This window comes from Gopherus flavomarginatus, chromosome 16, assembly GCF_025201925.1.
Source record: "Gopherus flavomarginatus isolate rGopFla2 chromosome 16, rGopFla2.mat.asm, whole genome shotgun sequence".
Lineage (NCBI taxonomy): Eukaryota > Metazoa > Chordata > Testudines > Testudinidae > Gopherus > Gopherus flavomarginatus.
Genome location: NC_066632.1, coordinates 23623976 through 23642047, shown reverse-complemented (window position 1 = coordinate 23642047; position 18072 = coordinate 23623976). Strand labels below are relative to the sequence as shown.

The 18072-nt window shown below is 45.2% G+C and overlaps 1 protein-coding gene across 4 annotated transcripts in view; it reads right to left on the bottom strand.

The window, feature by feature from the left end:
• Positions 1-2718: 2718 nt before the first annotated feature.
• Positions 2719-18072, bottom strand: part of GALNT6 (polypeptide N-acetylgalactosaminyltransferase 6) — a 42067-nt gene continuing 26713 nt past the window's right edge. For all 4 annotated transcript variants that reach the window (XM_050925452.1, XM_050925454.1, XM_050925456.1 and 1 more), the window contains exons 5-11: positions 17547-17781; positions 11843-11960; positions 10902-11102; positions 9654-9785; positions 6891-6992; positions 5326-5478; positions 2719-4630 (exon numbers count right to left, since the gene is read on the bottom strand). In XM_050925452.1, coding sequence (XP_050781409.1) covers positions 4508-4630; positions 5326-5478; positions 6891-6992; positions 9654-9785; positions 10902-11102; positions 11843-11960; positions 17547-17781 — 1064 coding nt within the window. In that variant the 3' untranslated portion in view covers positions 2719-4507. The remainder of the gene's footprint in view (positions 4631-5325; positions 5479-6890; positions 6993-9653; positions 9786-10901; positions 11103-11842; positions 11961-17546; positions 17782-18072) is intronic.

Sequence of the window (18072 nt, the reverse complement as noted above, 5' to 3'; positions counted from 1 at the left end):
GAAGTAAGAGTAAGATAAGGGGTAAGGGACTGACTGCAGAAGAGCCAGAAACCTATAGGCCTGTAAGAATAGCTTAAGCAATTAGTATAAGTGCAAGGCCTACCAGCCTGCGTAGGAGTAGTTGCTTAATAAGTTAGCAGAAGTAAGTGAACGAATAGTAACCCTAAGTCACAAGATGACATCAGGCTTTGTTGCTGTTTTGTAACAAATCTCAAGTGTTGAAAACTGCTGACAGGTAATTGCAAGAAGGCAGTTTGTACCAGTTTGGGGTATTTTTGGAAGGGAATATCAGCACACGCCTAACCGCAGGTAACCATATTAATCCAATTGACGTGTGTGTTAATGGCTTTCATTTAATTAATAGACTAACTGATAGGAGGAGGACATCCCAACACTGTGCGGGTACGGAAGTTAAGATATCGTAAAGGAGGGAAGAGGTATTCATACATATGCATGAAGGACATTGAGCTTATACAATATTTGGTCTTAGGTAAAACCTTTGGAGTTCTTAATTGGCACGCTAGGGTCAGACTAGGATCTCTCGGTCCTTAGAGCTCTCCCCAGGACTGAGTGAGTATATACACATGTAATGGTGCATGTCGTCCTTACGGTGTTATTTTATCTCACTTTACTTGTTTGGATGGTTTTACTTCTTGGACTAATCATGGTAGTAATAAAACTTATACAATTGCAGAAGGTCTTTCCCGAGTGCGAGGGATGTTGTCATTGCTGGGTGCCCAAAGCAGTAACTCTGATAAATCCTGGGACAAGAACCTATCAAATTACAGAATGCTAATTGGGGAACCTAAACCAGTAATATAATCAATAGACCTTCAGTAGATCAGGCAACAGAAAACGGTCTATGCAATAACTAATATGTTCATATTTAAACACATCACACCCAATAGGCAACATTATTCAGAAGAAATGGGCTGTGAATAGCTGTCTTCGGAGTAATTCAGACTCTGACATTGATGAGACAAACTCAAGATGGTTGATACTGAACTTTGTAACAACATTGGAGTAGCATTTCCAGCACCATTCAATTGCATTGGTAGATGGGGAGTTTTAATCAGAGGAACAGGAATGAGACGGGATAAGCCAAACCAGTGTACGTCTGGGGTGCATCGGGGAGGGGAAACAGAATGTGGCAGGACTGCAATAACTGAAAATAGTGTGCCAATTATACAAATTGTCTCAGGTGTGCAACCTTTCTCCGACTCTGCTTCAGTCAAAACTCACACGATCCAAGGATGCCTCCTTCACCAACTCCAGAATCAAATAGCTCAGGGCAGGTATAATCACGCTTTGCATCTTCCACTGCTGGCTGGCTATCAGAGCTTTCAACCAACGTTAGCTGAGCTCCATTACTTGGTTTAAGTCCAATTCTCCAGAGGGGGAAACTGAACCACAATGCAGCAAAGCAAGGTGACCAAGGTCACAAAACTGGTCAATGGCGGAGTCCCGACTAGAATCTAACTCGATTCTGGTATTGGGAAAGTAAGTACATTTACAAATTCTGAAGTGCTCAGACACTATGGGAATGGGTGCCATGTAAGTACACAAGATAGAGATCCATCCAATTAAGTCTGCTGGCCACTCAAACAGGACAGGGACCTGGAGACTCGTGACGCCCAGCGAAGATACTTGGGACAAAGGAAAACTGACTGGGCACTGGTGCCCCACTGAAATCCACCCATGCTATTTTTCTAGCACACATTTAATTGGCTGGCATTTTCATGCAGAACTCAGGCCCTTTAATATTCTCAGCAGCCTAGAGGAATTACAAAGCAAGGCCACTTCCAGGAGATTGTGCTCCAGTCATCCGGGATGGAGGGGCGGCCTTCCCCATCCTGCTCCAACATTAGGGGTTAGGGGCTTGTGTCTGATCCTATTTTCCTTGCGCGATGATGAACCTATCGAGCAGCAAAGAGGATACCTGAGTCCTTTGGAGGCAGTCACAAGGAGAACGAGGGCTAAAGAGGTGGATGGGGTAAGAGCGCCACCTAAAGGGGCCATATCAGAGTGATGGCTCTAGCAGCAGCTTTTAGTGCTGTGTGGGGTTTTTCCTTCCAAACTGGGAAAGATCCCTCATACTCAAGGTGCTCCAAAGGGACTCCCCTCCACTATCGATGCCGCCAGAACAGACCCTGCCTGTCCAAATCAAGTGCCTTGCAAACCATTGGTGTGCACCAGAGTGAACGCTTTGAAAACCTGCCATGCCTAGAAACGATCTGCGCCATGGCGCTACATCGTGACTTGCCCCTGGCATCCAGGGATGGATTGCATTTGGGAAACAGACTAAACCCAGGGTTGCGAGTTCAATCCTTGAGGGGGCCACTTAGGGATCGGGGGCAAAATCAGTACTTGGTCCTGCTAGTGAAGGCAGGGGGCTGGACTCGATGACCCTTTGGGGTCCCTTCCAGCTCTATGAAATAGGTAACCCCAAAAGGCAAAATGTAGCCCTGTCCTCCTGGGTGGATATTACCAGCAGGGCCTGGGAGTTTGCTTCCCCACTCCTGCCACTACTTTGGCAACACGTGTCTAGCTTATCATGCCGACAAAGTCTCATTTAAATGTAAACTCTCCCCCATCCAATAAAATTAAACAAATTGTGGAACTAAGGTGATATTTACCACCACTGCATTATTCCACTGGTAGTATGTTCTACCCCCTTCCTCCCCCTCCCTGTATGTCTGTCTTTTCTATTTAGACTGAGTTCTCTGGGGCAGGGACTGTAATACTGTGTACAGTGTGGCACAATCATAATACGTGTGGTTAATAACTGAACTGAAAGGTGCGCCAACTCAGAAACAGCTGGGTGAAGTGTTTGTGGCTCTAGGGCCTGTTGCAGCAAACTGGGAACATCTGCTCCAAAAGAACCAAATCCAGACTGGATTCTTTTGTAAAATAGAACATCTCTTTATTTTAGGTTCAGGTCACATGTCCAAAGGTAGGTCATCTCCCCCCATTTCCAGGGAGATTTTTCAATTAAAATGAAATGGAATTGCTTAGAAACTAATGTAAACTACAGTATTCAAGCCTCAAAAAAGGGCTTACATTCACTCTCCTACTAGGCCATCTTTCCACAAGATGCTAAAATGGTAGAGAAACGAGCTGCACAGTTTAGTACAGGGGGATCAGCATCAGGGTTTAAACTAATTCCTCCAGTAAAGAAATCCCCTCTGCCCCCCCAGATTCTGAAGAGTGCAAGCATCCTGGATTTGCAGCAGCATATCCTGAAAAAACCAGTTACTCTGCTTGTGTACTTCTTAATTTAAACTGTCTATGGGTGAGGATGAGTCATCAGAGGCGTTACTTGGATGCAGATTTTTATAAAGTACCAAAACCCAAGCACGAAAGTGAAGCAGACAGCCCAGGATAAAAGTGGCACTACATATTTCCCTCGACAGGCACATACTCTAAGTTAAAGATGGTAGTATTACTTCATTGCACAAGGAAATCAAAAGCCATGAGCTTGCTGGATCTCAGGATCTGTGTTGCATGTGCACTGATCCAGTGATTAAAAAAAAATCCTCCTCCCATACTCTTCATGCTATTCCATAATCTTCATTCCAACCACCAACATGATCTCGCAGGTTCAGAGTACCCATCTCTTAAGCAGTACTGCCACTGTATCAGGCTTTCCCCTGCTAGTCTATGCTCAGCAGCACCATCACCAGGTCACTTCCCTGCATGGGCCAAGTAAATGATGATTCATCTCTCCTTTGGGGGATTAACTGCACCGAAAGTCCTTTTTATCTGCAACACAATTAGTACTACTATCTCCTTGTGCTGGCAAGAGCTTCCCAGGCAACACACAGGTTTCATTCGGTGCAACAGGCTGGGATTTCGCACAACAATGCACCCTGGTGTTATGTTTTAGATGCACACAGCTATCTCCTTCAGGGTTAAAAATCTCATTAAACAAGAGCCTGTGCTAGAGAGCATGAACATGCTCTCCTGACCATGACACTGCAATTTCTTCTTGCAGCATCCTGATCTGCCTTTGCATACAAGCCTATGTGATAACTAGAGGACACTGGGTACTATCTTTGGCGTGAGACATATTCAGAGGCCAGCTGGCACCGCTTCTTTGGGACATGTGTTGTATTCAGTCTCATCCCTTGCATTCTGACTGGTTGTGGTCCAATTTTCCGGGGCTTAGGAAGTGGGATTGATCATTCATGCGATTATGGATGTAGTTGGTCCCATGTTATTTATCTTTGGATATGTTACAATATGACACTCATGTAGGCTGCAAACAAGAAGTTTGCTTAGTCTCTTAGAAAAAGTGGAACAAAAATCTCCATGTATTACACAGTCTTATCCCAAAGGCACAGAGTAGAATTAAAGGCAACTGTGAAATGCAGCATATTTAAGACGTTAGCTTCTTTTAAATAAAAGGAGAGAGGCTTAGCTTCTGTTTTCCTGAGTGCAGTTTGGAGTCAAGGTCTCAAAGTGAGATGGGCTGGCACATTTCTTGCTGACACTGGTTTTGTCTTCACTACATATCTTGGGTAAAGAACCACTGCTGATAAGAATCTGAGGGGTTACAGGCAGTCATAGATGGATGCTCATCTCTTGCCGACAAACACATGTTAGAGGCCACATTTTTAATCAGATGATCCTAAAAACAAATAGAGATACCTTGCTCACATCATCCACTGAACTCAAAGTACTTTACAAAGACCACTGTTAGCCCCATCATACAGAAGGGGAAACTGAGGCACAGGGAGGCGATGTGACTTGCCCAAGGTCACCCAGCGAACCTTTGGCAGAGCGAGGAATAAAACCCAGGTCTCTGGAGTAGATCTGGGCCAGATTTTTCAGCCAAGACTTTTTTTGGTGGAAAAAAAATTTGGATCGACTAAAACACTTCACAAACATGTGTCAGTTTTGGCTGAATTATTTCAGTTGGGAAAAAAATTCAAAAGTTTTGTTTTGCCGTTTTCAGAACAAAATGTTTACTTTGATTCAAAATGACTATTCACTTAAAAAAATTCATTCAATTTTAAATGTTTTTTTAAAAAAGCTCCAAATTGTAACAAAACTGTCTGACCCAAACCAAAATTTTTCAATTTTTTGGAACTGCCAGGGAGCCAAAATAAGGTTGGTCACTTGCATGGCTCCACTCCTGAGCCCCAGTCCAGTCCAGTCCTCTCCCAAGTAGGTCCCGCTTCTTCCCAAAGGAACCCTCCCAGTTTGACAGCAAAGCACAAGACAGGCTTCTGCAAGGCAACTGAGAAACTCTCGTCAGAGGTGAGGAAGAGGGAAAGACACTGCTGCTTCTGGGTGCATTGAGCCCCTGTGTTCTTTACTTACGTGGGTCAGTTCCCATTCTTCATTTCCTGGAACACGCGAGTTTTTTCCTGTGAAGTGACAGTCTCCCAGCTCCACCGGCCCAAAGGCAGATCGGAGGCAGAGCTGCTTGCCAATGTTGTGCCGCAGGTCCTTCTGGGACGTGTATTCGAAATACTGAGAACCAAGACCAGGCAGGGAGATTAGACTGCTGCTATCCTTCTCTCCAAATGGTCACCTATGCTACAAGAAAACAGCCCGCCTTCTCCACAGCACCAACATTAACTCAAGAGTGAGTTCTAGCACCTTATGCCAGTTGATAATCAAGTGCACCGCAATGCTGGTCAGTCCCCACAAGTCTGAAGGATCCACCCCCCTTGACGAGACACCTAATCCCCCAATGAGCTGCACACTGAACAGCGTGGATACTGGATGGACAAGAGGCAGCCTGCTCATACCACCAGTGGAGTGAATCCCATCTCCAACTGTGATGTAATGCCCTGGGACTGTCTTCAGCAGTAGGGAAACGGAGACCTCTGGATCTTAATGCAAGAGCCTCTACTGCTCAACTCGAAATATCTGTCTGTTAGACAAGGCTATAGCAGACTCATTGATTCCTGGGCAATCTAGCCACCACAAGAGGGCCACACTGAGTTGAGATGCCAGGGGGCAAGAGAGTGCACTATAGTGGGGCATATTCGAAAGCAAAACAGTCAGACACCCAACGGAGCTGGCAGAGTGGGGTAATAGATTTAGTGGTTGGAGCAGAAGACTAGAAGTCAGGTCTCCTGAGCTCAGATCAACCACTGATGGGCTGCGTGAGAACTGAGACAGAATTATTTTCCCTGTCTTACTCCTCCTCCATCCTCTACCATCCGTAGGGATAACAACCTACTTCATGAGGGAAAAAGGGAGCAGAGCTAAGGTGAATTTTTTGGATGATGTTTTTACTGACAAACAATGAAGATTCAGATGGACCAAAACGTTTCATGAATTCATGCTGAATTCACCAAATTCTTTTGGTAAACAAACCAAAGAATCAGGAAAAAAAATCTTAATGTTTGTTTCAACACTTTCTAACATGTTTTAGGATAGAATTTTACATTTAAACCAGCTAAAAGTCAAACAATGTTTTTGTTTCAGTTTGAATGAAATGGTTGGTTAGACCCAAATCAATTTTTTCCTTCTTCAGTGGTTTGGTTCAGCCCAGAAACAAACGAACAGAAAATTGGGATGGTTCTGAAAGGGGGCTTTAATTCACACTGTAAAGTGTTTAGAAATCCTCTGATGAAAGGCAGAGGCACATAGAGTGTCACTGAAGTGCTATGGACTTCGGCTGTTTGGGGCAGAGACCATTCAGGCTCAGGACTTGAATGGAGGTTATTGTCTTTACCGAAATAAAATAACTTGTTTAAATAAGAAGAGGTACAAAGGAGGGGGAACTGCCCAGATTACATGCATGATTCACATCTTAACTGCGAATGGGGAAAGGCTGGGTTTTCTCTCTTTTCCCAGCTCTGGGCCTTCCTATTTCTGTGGACGTGGGATGGGGTGAAAGCTGGTGGGATATACTCACACAGACTGCATACCTGATTGCCGCCCATCCCATGGCATGGGTACATGATCAGTGGCTTCCCTCCATGATTGTTCTCACCAACATCCAGGCAATTCTTTGACCCTTCATTTTTAATCTGAAAGGAAAGAACAAAAAGCAAGCAAGCAACTCAGGTGACTTTGCTGCATTCTGGGTGCTCAGTCACAGACCTGACCCAACCCTGTGTGCCTGGTCAGGCATTCAGCTCAAAACACGGCCCAGCAAATCCTATTACATCGTGTCAGGAACCCTGGGCTGTTCTATGTTTTTAAAATCAAGGCTTTGCTGTGGTTTTGTTTTAGTGCCTGGGATCCTCCCTATTTCTCTTCTTTCAGCAGGGGCTCGTTTAATACTCAGTATATTTAGGCTGAAATTTTCAAAGCCACTGGAGATGGAACACTAGACAGAGAAAACGCTGAGTTACTACAGTGAATTCTTACCCCAGGTGTCCAGCTGGTGGGTTTCTCCAACATTCACAGGGTTGGATCACTATTTGGGGTCAGGAAGGAATTTCCCCCCAGGTCAGATAGGAAAAAACCCTCAAGGTCTCTGCCACCTTGCATTTGCAGCGTGGGGCACAGGTAACTTGTTGGTTTGAACAAGAGCACATGGTGGATTCTCTGTAATTAAAAGTCTTTCAATCATGATTTGAGGACTTCAGTAACTCAGCCAGAGGTTGGGGGATGAGGTGGAGGTTGTTCTGTGGCTGTGATGTGTAGGAGGTCAGACTAGATGACCAAGATGGTCCCTTCTGGCCTTAAAGTCTATGATTGAAGCAACCAATTCACATTAAAATTAATGAGTACTGGACATCCAAAAAATGGCTTCACAATCTCTGCCTTGGAACTCTAAATCCTAAGAGGCTGGGACCTTTCCAGGGATGATTATTTTTGGGAGATGGGAAGACAAAGCATTCTGGGGAATATAAGGCTGAGAACTCCACAAACTGAAAACAACCCAGAGCAGGAGTCAAGTAATCTGCTATGGCCAGATAGCTGTAAACTGCCTTCGAAACAATAACTTCAGGGAGCAGCCCTTCAAATTAATAAATCATCTGCCACGCTGACTTCTGGCTGCACCTGTATTCCGGAATGCAAGCAAGGGCAGGAGGGTTCAACCAGGATTAGGATCCTACGCACACTCTTCTTCTGCTTACGTATCAGTAGATAGCTGGATCAGAGAACTGGAGCTGCAGGTTTTTACCATGCAAAACAACAACCTTTCTCCAGTTGACATTTAACTCCATTGCTGTGAATTGGAAAGAGCCCAGCTGCGTGAGCTGACTTTCCAGGACAAACCCAAAGTGTGTATTTTCCCTGAGGCAACTGACCTTGAATAGCCAGAGAAGCCAAGCACAACAATCCTTAGTGGCCATAAGAGATAAATAACGCTCTGCACATAACTGATTTTTTAGTCTGGAGCTAACAGCACTGCTGCCTCTCACAGGGGTCCGTGGGAATTCTGCATTTAAGATTGCGAGGCACTCAGATATTATGGTAACACAAGTCAGATAAAAACAGAGATGCTGTTTTTCTGGACTCACTGGGAAGGTGGGAGTCAAACTCCTTTGTCTGTTGCTCAAAGCCTCAATTTTAAACTCCCCAACTCTCAGAATCCTGTACTGATACCAGTATCCCTTCAGCCAAGAACTGGATTGGCCACTTAGAAGCCTATTACTTGGCCAGAAGTATCGACATGAGGTGTGCCCAACCCTGAGGCAGTGAGTCATCCTTACTGCACTGCCTTTTCTTGCAGGCCTGGGTGAAAGAGCAAAACCTGCTAAATCAAAGACCAGCCTTTCTGGGCATTGACATGCCCCCACCCCTACCGCTTAACCTCTACCGTTCCATTCTTGAGCAGAAGTTGCCAATCTTGTAGCTAGCTGGGGAGGAATATACAGGGAGAAGTCTTTTGAAAGGAGTTAATTTTCATTGTGTTTAACATGAAAATGAAGCTTTTAGTCCTGATGCAAGATTGTGTCAGTAGGACTAAAAAGCTCACTTAAAAAAACCCAACAAATGCCTTTTCCACTTGGGGGAGGAGAGAGGCACGGTTGTGTGAGTAGATAAACGGAAAATTGGTTCTTTCTCTCACACCCAGCTAGTATAGACGAGCCCTGAGACAAAGAGGAATGGGATGGGGGCGCAGGAGGAGAGAGCAGATGACTGAACAGGAGTTTTCCAAGTCTGACCGAGTTGCTCATGAATAACAGAGGATTCCAAGTGCCAGGGCACCATTTAAGGCTATATCTCTACTACGAGTTAGGGGTGAGTCCCCTGCTCATGTACACATGCTCAAACCTACGCTCTCATCGAACCAGCCGTGAGTATAAATAGCTGTGTTGTCGCTGCAGCAGTGCCAGTAAGCATACGGAAGGTATTCCTGGCTCCTGCTAGGCTGCCTTCATTTGTAGATTCCAAACCCAGAAGGGACCAGTGTGATCTGGTTTGACCTTCTGTATAACACAGACCATAGAACTTCCCCAAAACAATTTCTATAGCGGATCTTTCAGGAAAACATCCAGTCTGGGGCAAAGTCATTTCCCCTTTCTGTGTCCGTCATCTGTTTTGTCTTGGACATTTAGACTGTAATGGGGCAGGGACCGTCACATCAGGAGTCTGCTCAGTGCAATGGGGTCCTGATCTTCGCTGGAGCCTCTCGAACCACTACCACCATCTCCATTTGTCTCTAGAGAAGGAGGGGATCAAGGGGGGTTTGCCAGAAGGAAACAGGACAACAGACACACTCCTGCACTTACTGCTCCGTAGAAGGTTGGAGTCAAGTCTGGGATGAAGATCTCTGGATAGATAGTTTGTAGATACCAGGTGAAGTTTTTACAGTGCAGTTGCTCCTTCAGTTTGAGCCGTTCTGTAATGTCGCCGTACGTTTTCTATCAAAATCATGCAAGAAAATTAAAACTAACCTCAATAGGGCAGCAACAGAATCCAAAACCTGGTGTTCCCTTTAATAGGTTTGCCTTAAGGCATCACAGAGGTGGTTTCCATTTGTAATTCACCGTAGAACCTTATGGGATTAAGTTACAACACACTTTCCCTTCTTATCACAGGTAGGATGCAAAACAGCACCGAGGAGCATGTTTCCCAGGATGCTGGTCACTGGAAGTAGAGAGAGAGAGAGACAGGAAACCTGTTTTCCCCTCCAGCAAATCTCTGAGAGTTTGAAATCCTCACCCCCACCCCCAATCCCCAAATCATGACAAAAAGTGGAAATCTCCAAAATATTTTGACAACCTCCCCCCCCCCAGAAAGTTCAGGTTGGGTGAATCGAATGGTTTTCTTTTAAAGCTTTGTTTTTTAAATCTAATTTGAAATTTAACCTAATGATGTTTTGACCCAGAAAACCTGATTTTTTTTTTGTTCAGAAAATGTCAAAATGAAACACTGATAGTTCTGAAGCTTTTCTATGGTGGTGTTTTTTTGGGGGAGTCAGGAGGTTTGTCCAAACCTATCCTGTTTTGCAAACAAATTTCAATGAATCAAGATTTTTTGATGAAAAACCATCTGTTGAAAAATTCTCTGACTGGTTCTAATTGAAATGCTCATCTCAGACAGCCCAAGGCATCTGGGAGCCATCCTCACTGTGGGTTCTGATCAGTGGCAGAGCTGATAGGGAGGTGGGTGTGTCTCTGCCTGCCCCGGTGGCCTTTAGAGGTACCTGTGGCACCTTTTCAAGCCAATAGCTATAGTTGAAGGTGGTACCACCAATAACCCATCGTCCCCAGCTCTAAAACCTAGCTCCGCTACTGATCCAGATCCCACATGGGTTGGCCACTGACCCGGTACAGAGTCTAGTTGACTTCTATGGAGTTCTGCACAGGCAGATGGGTCCATCCATGTGGTTCTCTTCATAGGACCAGTGCCTTAAGTGTGATACTAAAAGCCCAGCACTGTCAAGAGGAATCAACCCACTAGTTTCCTTGCATACAGAAACACATCAAAGATGCTTTGATTACTTGTGAGATGCTTTATGGAACTGGGTTCGGTACCTCTCTGGCCATCTTCGAGGCCTGCTGGTTTCTTCTGTAGAAGATTTCCTTATAGTCATCCATCCAGACCTCCGCCAGGCGCACTTGGTTCCTGGAGATGACCTGAGTTCCTTTTGGGAAGGTGTGTGGACTTTTGGAGCGGAATACGTGCCCAACCACCGAGCAGGGGATGATCTCCAGCTGGCCACCACACTGCCAAACCTACACAAGAGAGAAGCAGCCCATCCAGTGGATTTCAAAGGGAACTTTAGTCAAACAAACCCTGACACACAAATGAAAGGGGAAAAATAATTTTTCCTATATCCAAAGTGTTTTCCTCCATAGTTTGAAGTACAGAACTGGATTGGGTTGAGATCTGGCATAATGTGCTTTGAGCTTCGTTATTTGTATTGCAGTAGGACCTTGAAGCTCCAGTCACAGACCCCATCACGCTAGGGGCTGTACAAACAGAGCTCTGCCTTTCTAGCCACATGCACTGAAAACAAAGGCTCTGGTCTGCAAAGGTTCTGGGCCCCTTCTATCTGGAGCAGCAAGACATCAGCACTTCCGGAATTCAGGCCCAAAGCTCACAGTTAAGGGATTTTGTTGGCCAAGGTTACAAGGCCTTATACTCAATGGCATTTCTCCATAACGTGATAACTTTTGAATGCTACATCTGATCAATGCCGGAATTTCAGGGAATGTTCTAGGCATTAGTGGGCACAAGCCTATTGATTGGGGGGGAGGTGCAAGGAGAAAATTTCAGAAAATCAGAAGAGGGAAAAATGGAAAACACAGGGACTGTGTGTGTGTGTGTGTGTGTGTGTGTGTGTGTGTGTGTGTGTGTGTGAACTCTTGCAATATGACGGGCCTACAGAAGCAACAAGTGTGTGGGCCCCCTAGTTTAATTCTGCTAGAAGTTAACGGTCCCCCCCCACCACTGCACTTCACTTGGCTCTTACCCTAAAGGACATTTCCACATTCTCCCCACCCCAGATCTCCATCTGGTCATCATAGGAACCAATGTGTTCAAAATAGGACTTGGAGATCGCAAAGAGGCCACCAGCAAAAGTGGGAGACCTGAGGAGAGACAGAAGCAGAGTCAAGAGACCATACTTGGTGCATCACAAAGGTTAGTTTAACAATCCTGGCAAACCCCACCATTCATCCTGCTGCAAGACAAATATCCATAGGAAGTGGTAGGACAAGATCAGAAATGAGGATATTCAAAGACTAATCCAGCAACTGCCTCCATCAGCACTGGTTTGGTATTGGCAGCTTTCTTGGTTTGGACATACAAGGACAGAAGACCAAGGAATTCTGGAACACGTTTACCACGGAAGGCTGCTACCCAGCCAATCCCAAGAGCTTTGGTAGGGCAGTAAGGTCACCAAGGATGGACAAACTGAACATACAGCCAGACTGTTCTGGGGATTTGGCTAGAGAATGAGCCAAGTGGCACTCAAATCTGTAGGGAGGCCAGGGGTGTATGAAGGTCCCTAAAAGTGTGTGTGTGTGTGGGTGGGTGCAGGACTGGCACTTGAAACATGGCCCCGCCACTGTGCTGCACCTTCCCAAGGCCCCACCCCTCCCCACAAAACCCCACCCCACAGTCACTCGCCCTTACAGCTGGTAAAAAGTGACGGGGCCATGACCTCCTGCCCCTACCCCATTCTGGGGCCCTGAGGGAGGCTACGTCCCTCTGGGCTTTGTCATGATGATGCAAATGTCCCCAGTTGGCAGACATTAAATAATCTTCACATTCACAGCTCTGAGTCCAGGTATTGCGGTATCCTCCCGTGACCAGGAAAAATATTGCTCTGTTGTGAGTCTACAACATTAGGATAACAAAGAAACCCTTAGAACGACCATCAGAATCTCTTGCCAAATACTTCAGATAGGGGATCATCATCCAGACAAGGAGGGTCCAGTGGATAGCACACTAACCTGGAGACTCTGAAGACCTGGGTTCAATTCCTCCCCCCTGCCACCATCTCCCTATCTGACCTTAGGCAAATCACTTGATCTTTGTGCCTTGGTTTCCCCATCCGCAAGTGAGGATACTGGTGCTACCTTGCCACACAGGTGTGTTGGCTGGGAAAATACATAGGACTGTGAGGAGCTCAGATTGTCTGGTAATGAGGGCTATGTAAGTACCTAATACAGAGAGGAGTCAAGGAAGCAGCTGGTAGCTGCGACATCAGGTGGATGCAGGACCCAGGGGGCTGATCTGATCTGATTCAGGAGGAGGAGCCCAGAGTATCATTACTGAATGTCATAGCAGACAGGAAATCCAGGTACTCCGGGCTAAACTTCTTTCCTTCCATCTCCCTTTATAATCTGTTACATCTGAACTTTAAATGGAGGGTGGGGGGAGAAACCGAAACTGGCTTTTATAAAACGTACTGAACTGCTGTGTTGTTGCCGAGAGGAGCCTGCGGAGATTAGAGGCAGCTGGAAGCCAAGTTACCAGTCCACAGGAAAAAAAGGGACCTTTATTGAGACAGAAACTTCTCCCGTCTGACCTTTCCACAAAGCGGAGCCATACTCCAGGGCCAGAGGCCAGGCTTTGTCTTGCTATCGTGGAAAGGTCCAAGAGCAGGCATTGAATGTCTTCACTTGGGAATTCAAGGTTATTCTGTTTCTGGCAGGGTTTGAAGGAGACAAAAGACTCTTTTCTATGGAGCTGCAGGAGCAATGCACTTTCAAACGTCAAAGGTAAGTTACCAAAAGCAAAGAAAACACCTCATCTTAGGAACTTATCTGGCCCGTCACTGTTGTATCTTTATTGTATTTATCCGTGCAGCAGTTCAGTGCTGTTCTCCTCCCTTTCACAAATGGGGAACGGAGGCAGAGGACAGGTCTACATGAGACAAGGTTTGCCGATATACTATGCTAGCACTGTGGATGGACTTCACACTGGCAAAACTGTGCTTTGGGCAGTACAGCCGATTCCAGCCCTTCTGAACAAAATGAGTTCTCTCAGCAATGCTGTGCTTTTACCAGTATGTCAGTCACAAATCACACCTCCTCACGTCCCAGACTCAAACAGCTATGCCAGCAAAAGTTTAAGGTGTAGAACGGACCCTAGTTTATATTAGAAAAGATTTGCTGGTATAGTTATACTGAAAACCCTCCTAGTCTAGACACAGCCTATACTGGCCAAAGGAGAGCTTTTGTGGTATAGTTAAATCTCCTCCCCAAACGACAGGAACTGTACTGGCAAAATACCTGTTCTGCTGGTATAATACAGGCAAATCTCTCGTGTAGACAAGGCCTAAGTGGTTTGTCCAAAATCGCATAGGAAGACAGTGGCGGAGCAAGGATTTGAACCCAAGCCTCCTAGACCATGCTGCCTCCAGCCTACTAGAATTAATTGGAAATTAAGCAATACCATCTCACTGGCAAAGAAACTCCCCCCCCCCACCATAAGTTTTGTTAAGTCTCAGTATTGCAATAAGCAGGTGCTCCTGTTTTGTGAGGGCCAGCAATTCCTACTAATCTTCAATGCTCCCCTGTTCAAACGGAAAAGGGTCTTTTCGTAAGACTGAACTGGCGGATCGCCCCCCCCCCCCCCTTCCCAACCCAGGTACTGAGTGCGTTCAGATGACAGAGTTTTTGAGGTAAGTGGAAAGATGAAGAGACATAATAATTAGGCCGTTAATGAGAGACTGCCAGAAAGCAAGGTCTGTCTGGAGCCTGAGGTGATTAAGATCTTCTTTTGTAACACCGACAGACCCTGGTCGTAGGCGGGCCGGATCAAACCGGGGACCTCTGTTGCTTAATGCGTGAGCTAAAAGACAACTGGCTCTTAGCTAAGGCTGCAGAGCAGACTCATTTTAACTCTCTTCCTAAGTGGCCTCGGTGTCACTAGATGGGACAGAACAGTGTGTGGGTTACACGTTCATTTGCAGAATTAAGTTCATAATGGCTCTCTCTCTCATTCAAACCCAACCAGAGATATCCTTCCCGCCAGCCACCCCACTCCTTTCAGCTAACCCGAACAGAACGTACACCAGTGTCTAATGTCGCTGCGTTACACCGGGAAGAGGAAGCTATTCAACTCCTACAGCCAAGCAGCCTAAGGGAACATCTTGACACTCAGTTAAGAGGCTGTACATGGTATCTGAACAAAAGGCCAAGCTGCCAGGAGCTGCCGCTGGCTTTGGATGTTTGTTTTCGGGTCCGATTTTTGGATAATTCAAGGACCTGCAGGGCCATGCCAGTCCAAAGCATCTCAGCACTAGATCTGAGCTGGAAAACAAGAATTCTGTTTTGTGAAAATCGGAGGTTCTGAAACGTGCTTTAGTTTTGCATTGGAATGATGAAACTCTTTGAAAAATTTCCATCGAAAAACATGAGCCAACAGCTCTGTGGTTAGGTCACTCACCTGGGATGTGGGAGATCCAGGTTTAAGACACTGCTCTGAGTCAGGCTACTGGTTGTTCTGGGAGCCCACCCCAACCACTCAAAAAAAATATCCATCTCAGATATTAGACACCTTTGTGACGAATGTTTAATCAAAACTGCTGTTTCCATTCGAAGTTCTGGTTTTTGACAGATCGGATTTCTCAGACACAAAAGTGTTTCACTGAAAAATTCCTGGCGAGCTCGCTGGCATCTCTCAAAGTCAGGCCTGAGGTACCTTGAGTGGCACTCAACATTTGACACATTCAAAACATGACATGCCGAAACTCAGCAGCTCTGTATGAGAGCTTGGCTGTAGGGCAAATTAGGAAGGGTGGAGTCAAGGGGCTACCTCTCCCCACAAAGATACATGTTGCATGGTAGATGGTGTTTGTCTTCGCCTCTTTTCTTCCCAAGAAAAAGGAAAGATGCCATCTAGAGCTGGTTGGGGGGGGGGGGAACCCAAAAAACCCAAACAATTTGGTAAAAAAAGCTTCTTAAATAATTAAAATTTCTTTCATTTTGCAGAGTTCAACCCTCCCATATTTTTAACTGGTTGTTTTATCCTCTCTGATCCCCGTTTTTGGGGGTGGGGAGGGAGAGGGAAAGGGTGGCCACCTGATTAAAAAAATTGACTGGAAAAAAGAAAGCAGAAGACAAAAAATGAATATAACCCCACCAATATTTTAAAAATCATGAAAAATTTTAAATGGGTCATTTTTTAAAAACAAAGATTTTCCAAATTCTGAAAAAGGCTGACAAAAAACGAGAGAGAAAAACAAGCCCCTGCAAAAAGCCACCACCACACATCATTTGTCAAGAAGAGTTTGGTCCACTCCAATACCCAGGACGATATTTGCAGGTCAGATTTTCCCTCTAACAAAACAGGCCACATTGAATAAACCTTGGACAGATCTGAGGGCTTGTCTGCGCTAGAAAGTTGCACCGCTTTTACTATCCCAGTATACCACCACCTAGCTGTTATCACTCTTTTCACCAGTGGGTCTCAACATGCTTCAAACTTTAATATACTGATTCTCACAACGCTCCTGTAAAGTAGGGCAATGCCATTATCCTTACTGCACAGATGAGGAACTGAGACACACAGAGGCTAAGTGACTTGCCCAAGTTATGCAGGGAACCTGTGGAGGAGGAGGGAGTTGAAACTAGGTCACGCATCAACTAGGCTACTGCTGTCATCACTGGACCAAGCGGTATAACCCTTCTAGTGTGGATTCTGTTCACTGTATAAAGGTGCTTATATACCAGTATAGCTTATTACTATATGGGAATAAGCTATACTGGTATAAAGCACCTTTATGTCAACATTACTGTTGCCATTAGGGGTTGTACCTGTATTCTGCAAAACCTAGTTATTAGATTTCTATGAATATAGAGGTTTATTGCTAAGCATTTCCCCCTTGATTTTTATCAATTTAAAGTTTCACAGTTCTGCAAAATTATGGTAGGTTGGACCACGGGTGGGGGTATGTGTCACACAATTATTTAATGACAGTAGATGCTGAGATTCAGAAAATTAAAGCTTTATAACAGTAAAACACAAAATTGTCCCCATCACATGTCAAAAATACACACTAAATATCCTTAAACCAAACTTTAGTAAGTTCTCAAGCAGCATTTTTTTTTTTTAACTTCACCCATCTGTAAATCTCAGTAATTAATCGAGGGAAATATTTTTCCTTGGTTTGTGTATATATGGTGAAATTGACATTTACTGATATTTGCCCACAAAAATCTAATCCTTCCAAGCCTAAGGATAACTAAATGATAAAACAAAACAAAACAAAAAAAATATCACATCCCTGACTGGATGGATAGATCTGTTTTTAGACCAGGCCTAAGCAGAAAACCTTGCAACTTGAAGGAAAAAAAAAACAAGAACTGCTTCTCACATAGAATTATTCTAGTATTTGTTAACTACATCCTCAGCCTGACAAGGAAGACTAAATACTCCTTTCCATTACAGCCTATTGCACTACTGTATCACACACCCACAAAGAAAAACAGTGTGTGTTACCATAACACCCAGAAGCTCCAGTCAGGGCCCCTTTGTGTCAGGTACTGTACAAAAACAGAACAAAAGTCCCTGCCCAGAGGAGTTTACAGTCTAAGACAAGAGACAACAGATGGCTACTGACGAGGGAATATATGGCACCAGGGAGACAATACTGGCCAACATGATAAGCAGTGGTCTCAGAAGTCTGCAGTATACCACAGGCATATTCATTTTGCACTTACTTGATAGGGGTGGTCTCATCTTTTCTTCTCTGCTTCTCCTTAGGAGGAATGGCCTCCCACCCAAAGGTCAAACTCCAGTCAAAATTTCCCCGACTGTGTTGCTTTCCATATTGGATTGGCTTGGAAAACTCAAAGGTATTCAGGTCGATGGTGGTGATGTCTGGACTCACTACAGCAGTGGGTTCCTCTGCGATCCGGGATAAGAGAGGCTCCAGCCAGCCGTGGAAACACTCGCCTAAGAAGCAGCGAGGAGGAGGACCATGAAGGTGGGATTTCATCACTACTGTTTAGAGTGCAAAAGGAATGGCCTACGGTGCTAACCTAGCCCTGGACACAACGGCCCCCTGTTTCTGGCGGGGCATCGTGACACCAATGGAATACAAATGATGAATGATGAATATTCTGGTGAGACTGGCCTCACCCTGGGTGGAGGGAAACAAGTTCTGCCCCTTTCTTAGAAGGCTTGAGAATAACAGCCAAAACACACTGTATTTTCAGGAAAACACTGTCATTTCATGGTGGTCCA